At 31.2% G+C, this 10,786-nt stretch overlaps 1 protein-coding gene across 1 annotated transcript in view; it reads left to right on the top strand.

Annotated features, from left to right (window-relative positions):
• The window catches only part of LOC106793725 (two pore potassium channel protein sup-9), a 52,596-nt gene extending 42,600 nt beyond the window's left edge, over window positions 1–9,996 (top strand). Inside the window, exons 3-8 of the mRNA XM_014760888.1 lie at window positions 4,749–4,881; window positions 6,235–6,648; window positions 7,022–7,177; window positions 7,611–7,786; window positions 7,860–8,189; window positions 8,295–9,996. Coding sequence (XP_014616374.1) covers window positions 6,522–6,648; window positions 7,022–7,177; window positions 7,611–7,786; window positions 7,860–8,189; window positions 8,295–8,609 — 1,104 coding nt within the window. The 5' untranslated portion in view covers window positions 4,749–4,881; window positions 6,235–6,521 and the 3' untranslated portion in view covers window positions 8,610–9,996. The remainder of the gene's footprint in view (window positions 1–4,748; window positions 4,882–6,234; window positions 6,649–7,021; window positions 7,178–7,610; window positions 7,787–7,859; window positions 8,190–8,294) is intronic.
• The last annotated feature ends 790 nt before the right edge of the window (window positions 9,997–10,786 follow it).

Raw genomic sequence — 10,786 nt, 5'->3', positions numbered from 1 at the left:
CACTATACTATACTATATATATTGTATTATTTTCATTATTATATAACATAAAAAGTGAACAAAACTTTATAATGTCAAGTCATCCTAAAAGTTTCTTGCTTTTTCTTAGTAATTTTTACGTGCATAATATTTTCTATTTAATATAATTTTACTAATAATATATATATATATAGATTAATTTTACAATATTACCATTTTACTATACCGTATGCTACTTAAAGCTTTATGGTTTTCCACGCTGTATTAGGATTATTGTCAGAAGTTTTCAACCCTGTTTCGTGTTAAGCTCAAAACTTTTCAGCTTTCCTCGTGTTAGGCTCGAAACTTTTCAATCCATCGTCGTTTATTAAGTTTAGAAGTTCAGAACATTTTTCAACCTAACCATGTAAATGTTCTTCTATAATTTTTTTTTGTTTTTTTGTTTTTTTGTTTTTTTAATTAAACTATTCAAAATTTATTTTTCCATCTAACATGAAACGAACTAATATATAAAAATGCATATGAAACTTTTCCCTTCGTTTTTTTGGAAACGATTGAATGTTGTATCTTACTGCTTGCTCAGTGTATAATTCTGATAGACCTTTACAATTAATTGTGTAGAATTTAAAAAGAATCGGTATCCGGTTAACTTTAAATATTACATAATTTTCATAATTTTACTTAATACACATTTTACAAGTAGAAATATGGTACAATAATCTGTGCACAAATACGAGCAGTCTGTTCAGTCGGCATCAAAAATGTTACGATTTTTCGTTCGCGTTTTGGCAGGGGGAAAACGCTGAATTCACTTCAAAACCTCCAGCTGTAACTAACAATAAGTAACGAAATTACACCTCAATAACAATCAAATTAGAGATGATTTCTAATTTATTTTCAGAAAAACGAGAAATGACCTATAAAACATTAAACACATTTCAAAAGTAAGTTTTCGTAAACGAGTCATAAGAACCGTTATCCTTAGGGTATTAGTTTCGCAATCTTATCAAGCATTATTTAAGGATGTCGAGAAAGGGGAAACCACTGAGAGAAGGTATCATTTTCAGATTCTTTCAACTATACCAAGCTTCCAGAAGCCGAGAAATCGTTTACTACAGTTCTGCAGTAATCGTCGCCGTTATTCTGATTTATGCCAGCGAACGATCCTGTACGCTCGTTTTCCAAGTACTTTCCAGAAAAAGAGAGTTTTTTTTGTTGTTGTTCTGGGAAAACATGAACGAGGATGAGAATGAGAAAAGCAATAAAAATAAATGGAAGAGAAAAAAAAAAAGAAATAAAGAAAGAACTGAAAAAGGAAAACGTTGCCTAGGACTTTTAAGGAAGATTTGAATCCTACATTCAATAAGACGAGACGACTTTAATTTAAACTACCCCGAAACTCAATTTTAAGCTACGCCTTCTCATCTCCAACGTTTTCCAACTTGAATCCGACTTCCTTCGTTCACGAACACAAATCGACATTTATAAATTTCGCAAAATAAATATAAAATGAATTAAATTAAAAAAAAATAATAATAATAAAAGAAAGAAACACAATGTCGAAAATTATTTATCCGTACACTACGGACTAATAAATTCTTAGATAATTTTTAAACATTTCCGTACTATTTTTCGAAACTTATTATAATTATTATTAAAAACGAAGAAAAAAAAGAAATTAGCTTAAAAAATTTCAGAGAAGAGTATATAGATTTTGATAATTACTTTAAAAACTTTTGACTCATCCTATACTAATATAATTCAATATTATTTTCTTTGAATTTATTTTGTATATTGAAATATAGAACGTATGTGCGAGGGAATAAGTTTTATTAGAAAAATACTTTTTACCCAAGGTATTCTCTCAAAGTTATAAAAACATAAAAATATACAATAGTTGGGGTACGTCTTGGGGTATCATTTTTGTAGACGTAATACGTGAGATTGTAGGTTAATAGCTTCAGTTAATACGAGTAAAGATCCATCCGATACAATGTAACAACTTTGTAACGGGGTACTTCGAGTATTATCTCGAAAGAAAAAGAAAAAGAAAAAGAAAAGGGGATTTCTTTCTTTGTCCTTTTTGTACGAAGAAAAATGTGACGGATAAAAAGAAGTAAATAAATATTACTGCAAACAAAGATAGATTTGGTTTTTATTACTCTTATTCATCATCCAGAAATATAATAATTATCGACTTTTATAAAAAAAAAAGAAAATAAATATCATTTCAACGGTTCTTATATGTATTGTGTTCGATCCCGTTACTTGTGAACTGACGTTGAATCAATCGTAATTTTCAATGCATAAATACCGTATGTCATTAACACGTTCACTATAATTATACATGATGAGTACTTAAGCCGATCTTCAAAGTGTGGATTAATTAATGATGGGGTGGCACCGTTTATGTCACATATTAACAGATTCATTTGATTATACTAATTCGAATATGACTATTATGTCCCTTAAATACTAATAATACTATATCTGACAGATTTATGATAGAAACTAAAACGACTAATGTAGTCAATTACAAACTTTAAACAAAAATTCATTAATTATCTTGTTTCGGGTACGTTAGTATGAAATTCACTTAATTATATTAATAAGAAAAAGTATGATAAATATTAACTATTGATCTCTAACATATTTCTCTAATAAAAAATCATTCATTAAAAATCCAATTGAAAACAAAAAATAATAAATGAAAAAGCGTTATGTGGAAAATATAATTACTTTTGATTAGATAAAATTCGTGTAGTAAAAGTTAGGCAATAGTAAGAGTCAATTGGCAAAAGGATAGTCAAATTAGACGAGCACCTCTTCCAGTTTTACTCGTAGAATGAATCGTATAAACTTTCTGGCGGAAGTTGCCAAATATATGTGCAACTTCCTAAAGAGTTATGACTTTAAAACTTCTTGACTCTCTCTCTCTCTCTCTCTCTCTCTCTCTCTCTCTCTCTCTCTCTCTCTTTCTTTCTCTAACTATTTCTCAATCTCTCTACTCTTCTCTGTAAGGTCGTTGAAACTTACTCATTTCTCTTTGGGAATAGATCGTTCGTTCGACGAGTTGCAAAGCAATGTCGTCGCAACTTTTCAAGTGATATTTCTCGCACTTTTATATTTTTCTTTTTTCTTGTTTCTCTTTTCCATCTTCTTGTTTTTGTTCTTGTTCTTATTTTCTTATTCTTCTTGTGCTGAATTATCATTTTAGCTTTCTTTTTAACAAGGGATGACAATTTATTTTTATTTATTTTTTGTCTTTTTCTTATGAAAAAAAAAAAAAAAAAGAAAGAAAAAGACCATTATCTATAATGATTTTTATATCAATTTTTCTTCGATAAATATGCTGCCAGGCGTAAAATCGAATTTCCTAGCTTCCGAAATTATACCACCGACCGGGATAAGAGGATTTCTATATAATTCGAAACCCCCTTAAAATATGCACCCCCTGAAGTTTTTATCCTAGCTTGCGACCTAAGATTTTGAGACATAAATTCGATAAAGAAAATATCGATACTTTTTTATGAAACGAATTTGCCTAGTGTCTGTCAACTTTAGAATTGGAATAAATAAATGGATTTAAAAAAAAATGGTTCAAGGTCAATAGTAATTAAGTAAGTATATTTACCTAAACATTTTTTTTTTTCTTCTTTTACGAAAATGAAAATTAATATATCAAAGAAAGATATTATTTTCGAATGCAATTCAATCGACAATTTTAATTTTATATACGTTGTTAAATTGGAGAATATGTGTTTGTGTGTGTGTGTGTGTGTGAGAGAGAAAGACAGAGATAGGATATAAAGAAGGTATCTCTTAAGTTCCAAATAGTGCCAATTACCGAGATTCTCATTCGTATCTTAACATTCCTGCTGTCCCTCGAAAACCGTAGTTTCAGCCCTTTGATATCACAAGATGCGATCTCGGCTAGCGAACCGCAAACATCCACTTGTAATACGAACGAGTTGAGCTCTTTACATGTATGTATATGTCGTATATACATTGTGAAGAAGTAAGACACGACTACTAGAAACGTTACCCTCCTGTTTCGAATCTCATGCAACGTTTACTTAATCAAGCTTTTCGAGTAGTCAGAAAGACAAGGAGAGCAAATAAAGGATCGACCATTTTCGAAAATTATGTGTATATCGGTGTGTTACACCGATCGAAATTTATGTACGTATATATTATATATTATAGCACAGTATTCAAGTGTTTGGATTTTTAATTTGAATTTGTGAAAAAGAAATAGGATTTAAGTACGTAAAGTAAAATTCATTTCCTCCGTTCTAATATTTAATTTTGAAATGAAGAAAATATAAAGCAACGATCGAAGTTTAAAAGTTCTATCAGTTTTAAATAAGAAACGTCATCGGAATCCACCGATAGTTGAATCTTTTGAATGAGTTTTTGCCAATCGATAGATCCATTAAGGTGAAAGAAAGTCGAAATAGAAATAAGATGACATACGGAATGTTAAGTAGTACGAACAGGGAATATGGTCAGCCATTTGTAAGTAGTATAAGCATTATATGGTCAGACACTTTTTGAAAGTGAACAACCAACTTACAATTTCTTTTCAATTTATCTTCGTACGAACAAAGTTTATTTGTAAAAATATTTTTCATAAATATTATGCAATATTTTAAAGACATATATATATATATATATATATATATATATATTATATTATGCAATATATCGAATGATAAAAATTTGTATTTTTCATTTGTTCTAATAATTTCTAATCTTATTATTTTTAGTCGACACTGAAACCGTCCGGCACTCTAAATTAAGGAATGGAGGGAACGTGGCAGTGGGAGCAGCGAAAGCACTGCCATATTATTTTGCTTAATCCTTGGTCGCGTGTTAAGACAAATCCAAGACAAGTTGCAGGTAAGATTAAAAATGAAAAATAAAATTTGTTTTTGAGAAAAATATAATTAATTGTGAAATGTTGTCAATTACGCGTGCACTTTATTTTACATTTTCGATTTAATTTTTCATGTAGAGTCATCCTTTGCTTGCTTGTGTACCACCAATTACAGGATACCCTGTATATTATATATTATAAATAATAATAATAATAATATATTATATGAACGATTGTCTGGAAGAAGAGCCTATGTTACGTATTACAAACTTGTAACATTACATATGCAACAAGTAAATTTAACATGGGCCTTTCTACCAGACACCATTCATATAGGTTTCCTAGACCAAAGTAAGGTAAGTCCAGGCTATAGGATAAAAATATTAAATGCATTCATCGATCGATCGATTTTTTTTAATTTATAAGTTTTATGAAAAAAGTAAATTGACAATTGAAACAGTCTGCCGATCTAATGATCAACTTTATTTTTAATTTGTTTTTATAGAAGAATGATAAAAATAAAGTGTTGCAATACATTTTATTTTTTCTAATAATAATTATCATCGATCGCGGTCGGTTGATTTAACTTGCAACTTAAATAAAAGATAACTATTGCTTACATTGGCAGTTGAAAGCGTTTTTAAAATTTAAAATGGTCAATCTTGTATATTAGTGAAGAAGTCCACTTAAATCAGGTTTTTCTTTTTGTAACTCTTTATCCTTTTCTTATTCTTTACGGCATATGTTTTAATCGGGAAAACAAAAGAACAAAAACAGCAATGGACTTTTGAAAACATCGCAACTGCTTCTATTTTTGTTTCTTTCTTGTCATCAATCAAATTCAATTTTTCTAACGTACAAAACTGAAAAGATTATTACTTTAATTCAATTCCACCTGATCGCTTCGATTGATGCGATAAAAATAATTTGTTTCCGTCGCCGAAAGGTGTCTATCGTATTCAAAATTGGTTGCGCGCGGATATATTGCAGGAAATGATTAAAAACGAAGAAAGAAAAAAATGAAAATCCTTTCGAAAGTATATCCAAATAAAGTGACTCACTCTAAAAATTGTTATCAAAAGTATTAGTAGTTTTTATTCCATTTCTTTTTTATAACGTGTATAACAAATTGCATCATTAAAGTTCTATTTGTCCTTTCATGATGATATATTTTAATGAATACACATTTTAATCCCAACTCTTTGATCAATCATTTGATTCCATTTAAATATGATATATATATATTTCTATTTAAAAATAATCAAATGAATACCTTTCGACAATGATGTGTCCATATTTTCTGCAAATCATTCCTTATCCGAAATAATCATATGTTATTAAGTTCATAAAATCGAATCGTAAGATCTCTATTACAGATAAACGAGAACGACTGCAGAACAATCCTGGTAAGGAAGAAGACAGCAGACCTAAAAAGTGGATCGAAGAGGAACAGGAACTGTAGCGTTGGAAAGTGGTTGGAGGGTGCTTCCTTTCTTTTTTTATTTTTCGGCATTGTCTTTTGAAAGAAGAAAAAAAGAGAGAGAGAGAGATAGAGAGAGAAAAAGAGGCTCGTTATGGGCCCAAAAGAGCAAAACGTAACTCACTGAGCGATGCAAGTAGTTGGGGCTGGGGCCCTGCTAGTGAGCATGTGGCTCACTAGAGAATGAAGAAACAAAACGTCCGGACCCTATCGTTAATCGTCTCCACATTCACCTACCTCCTCGTCGGCGCTGCAATCTTCGACGTTCTCGAGTCCGAGACGGAGAAACGACGCAAGGAAGCACTGGATGGTAAAAAAGAAAAGAAAAATATCATATCGAGTTTCTAACTATTTGAAGCATGGTAAAATTAACATGTCGACGTATACTTTGTTTTTCTAAATCCCTTTAATAAAGAAGCATGCTTTTGTTTTTGTTACCAATGTTTCTTTGGTTGTACAAAAAGTTAGATGATTACATGGAACAATGCAATCAATCCTTTGTACAGGTTTTACACTCCAAATTAAGACTCATGCAAATCATGTTCACTTTATTGTAAATGAAATTCACCCTTTTACAGGTGAAATATAATATAATACCCATAATTAACAAAAATTAATTATAAGAAGAAGAAAAGAGTGATCACTTGAGAGATTCTAATTGTTATATTTAATCTGTTTAACAGCCATTGAGAAAATGGTTATACGCAAGTACAATATCAGCGAGGATGATTTTAAAATCATGGAAACCGTGGTTCTGAAAACGGAGCCGCACAAGGCAGGCCAACAATGGAAGTTTGCGGGTGCTTTCTACTATGCAACCACGGTTCTCACCACAATTGGTGATTATTAGTATTTTGTTGTACATTCTAATGTTATACTTGAAAGAGTCTTAAACGGGAAAACTTTTAGTCGATGGCATGGCACTATCGTTAAATGAATGTCTGTCTAGTTTTGTGAATCTTTCCCACAAACTTTTTTCTCAGCTTGTTCAAGAACTCGAGTTTGATAGAGGATATAAAAGGGTTTACATACTAACTTCTTATACTCTGTGGATATGCGAATGTTCAAAAACTGTCTTTTAAATTGGTAACGCGTTTTACGTGATTTTTACAAATGTTAGTAATTGTAACAGATCAATTATAAAGAAGTAAAAATATGAAAAAGTAATAAGATCTCTGATACTTAAAACATAAATTAACTTTAGTACTCCCGAACGTTTTTATCTTATTCTTTAAACGATATTATCTCCCTAATAAGCTTCTTATTGAATAGGTTACGGACATTCAACGCCAAATACTATAAGCGGTAAGCTTTTCACGATGTTCTACGGAATCGTGGGAATCCCGTTAGGACTCGTAATGTTCCAAAGCATAGGTGAACGCCTTAACAAGTTCTCATCCGTTGTGATACGGAACGTAAAGATGCTTCTCAATTGTAAGGATGTCCAGGTAAAGATAATTAAGATCTCTCATCTTTGTTTTATTCCACGTGAATAATGAATTAATTGATTAATTGTTTTAGGCTTCAGAAATAAATCTGATCTGCGTTGTGACAACTTTGTCATGTCTGACTATCGCTGGTGGTGCAGCAGCGTTTTCCAGATACGAAGGGTGGTCTTATTTCGATTCCATCTATTATTGCTTCATCACTTTGACAACCATTGGCTTCGGTGATATGGTAGCTTTGCAAAAGGACAATGCTCTGAACAATAAGCCAGAGTACGTAATGTTTGCCTTGATCTTCATTCTCTTCGGGTTGGCGATCGTTGCGGCCTCCCTTAATTTATTAGTCCTGAGATTCGTCACGATGAATACCGAAGACGAGAGACGAGACGAGGCCGAGGCTTTGCAGGTGATAGTTTCATTTTATTCATTATTAATATATTATAATTAACACGCAAATCCTGTTTATCTTCTTTGTTAAGAAATATTAGAATTTATTGTCAACTGTATATAGGCGGCACAGGACGCAGTACGCTTGGAAGGTGATGTGATAACAGCAAACGGCTCGATATTATCAGGGCGAGTCGGTAATCACGGTGAAACAGTTTCGTTTGACGACGAGCCGTCAGTATGTAGTTGTCGCTGTAGCGGCTTTCAAAAGAAACGCCGGAGACCACGTTTTACGGTTCGTCGCTCACCCGGCAAGATTTCTCACCTCTTACCGATGCAGCAATTTCCAGAACCGAATCAAGAAACCGAGTTGAGATCACCTCAGCTAACGCCGTTGCTACAATTACAAACGTTGCATCAACATCGTGCCAGTATCTGACAACGTTCTTATGTTTCTTCGTTAACTTCCATAGAACTTCAGCCGAGACGAGAGTCTGTCTGATCCACCGTAGAAGTTAACTATTTCGATGTTCGATCAATAATTAAGTCGACGACCGTATTAAGTCCAATATCTTGTTTTCTTCTAGTCGTTGCCGTCAACAGTTTCAATGTCATTTTTAAAAACCTGCACTGTGACGTCAACGATTCAACTTCAGCTTTTTCATGGATAAAAAAGAAAAAGAAAAAGAAAAGAAAAGACAAGACAAGACAAGACAAGACAAGAGCAAAGAAAAGAAAGCAAAACAAACCGAAAAGAAACTAATTGTCTGTTCTATCTGCTGTGTATAGCAGCACCTTGTGCTCGAACGTCAAAGAAACAAACGTCGGTGGAGTGTGAAACAATAACGTACAGCTTAACGGCTCTTCCTTTCGTTTTCTACTCGGACAAACGATATTCAATAAAGATATGTCATTTCACTCGAATTAATACGTTAAATCATTTATTTCATTTTACATCCGATAAAATAAATTCGTTTCTTATCAAAAATTATTCTAATACACGTATATATGTACATACTTATGCGTGTCACAAGTTATCACAGAAAATATCTGATATTTTATTTAAATTAACAAGTCAATGAACAAGATAATTGTGAAGAAGTAAAGTATAAAAAAGAAAGAAATAGAAATTCAATCGTTCGAGTTTCTCTGATTATAAAGCTCAGGCGTGTTATATATGTATCACACATGGTAAAGATAGGTGTTCCACATGCGGAGCAATTTTCTTGCCTTTCATCGAGAGAAGTAGTATCTATTTAAATATTTTTTAATGTCAAAGAATATATCTTTAGTATTCCAAATTTTGACATGGTATATGTATATGAGGTATATGTAAGTAGTATCCATGTGAAGAGTGGTAGTAGCGAGCCAGCCGAACGTTTTTCACGCGTGTATCATAACTACGAAATTCAAAAATTTCAAGGAAGGAAAAGAAAAAAATGAAAACAACCAAAGAAAAACCAAAAAAAGAAAGCTTTAATGAAGACGACCAACCGAAAAAAATTTAAAAAAAATCTAATAAATAACAATCCCGGATCGTTCGACGACTCGTTACAATAAAAAAAAAAAACAATATAGTAAAATATAAAAAGAATAAAAAAAAAATTACTGACAACGGTATTCAGTATGTTTCTAATGAGAACTCGTATTTATCTATGTCGTGCATCGTGCACCGATTCGTGATCGATAGAATTCAATGAAAAGCCAAACGATTCGATGCATTGAACTTGTCACTTATCGTTATTTCGTTCGATCACAAAATAATAATAATAATAATAGTAATATTATAATAATAATAATAATAATAATAATAATAGTAAAATAATAAATATAATGAGAGAAAGAGAAAGAGAAAGAGAAAGAGAAAGAGAAAGAGAGAGAGAGAGAGAGAGAGAGAGAGAGAGAGAGAGAGAGAGAGAGAGAGAGACGAAGTCAACTAATTATTCTTCATTATTATAGACTACAAATCAACAACAACAAGAAAAGAGCAAGAGACGTATAAATTCAAGATTTGTAATATATTAGGATTATAGTTACATATATGAATCACAACGATCTTACAGGTCGGAAGTCATTTTTATGAATACAAAGATACACACGAGCGTAAAAAAATGAATAAATAAATGAAAGAGAAAAAGAAATTAAGAGATAGAACGAATTTGAGCTTTTAGCTTACACACTTTGTACATCTTCATTTTCGTTCTACTTATTATAAGAGGCACTTCGTTTCTTTTCTCTCATATGAAAATCAAGATATCTTCTAATTCGTTTACGTTTTACGTTATATCTTAAGTCCGAATACGTTTTGACGTTAATAGCCCAGTTTCTTTTTACGAATAATATTTATATTTATTTATCTGCTTTTTATAATTAGATTCATAAAATAATTATTATTCGATCGGTAAACGAAAAATAAAAAGAAAAAGACAAGAAGAAATAACATTATCAATTATTCATTACTTAAAATTAGAGATCGAACTAAAGTAATAGAACGCATATATTAAACGGCGTTTTAAATCGATAATATAAAACGACCAAAAATATACAGATAATTTTGTTTTCATTTATTTATTTATTTATTTATTTATTTATTTATTTATTTATTTATTTATTTAT

Source organism: Polistes canadensis, unplaced genomic scaffold (genome assembly GCF_001313835.1).
Source record: "Polistes canadensis isolate GaletaPanama2010 unplaced genomic scaffold, ASM131383v1 scaffold_17, whole genome shotgun sequence".
Taxonomy (NCBI): Eukaryota; Metazoa; Arthropoda; class Insecta; order Hymenoptera; family Vespidae; genus Polistes; species Polistes canadensis.
Note: the sequence above shows the minus strand (reverse complement) of the source record. Positions and strands in the feature narration are given on the sequence as shown.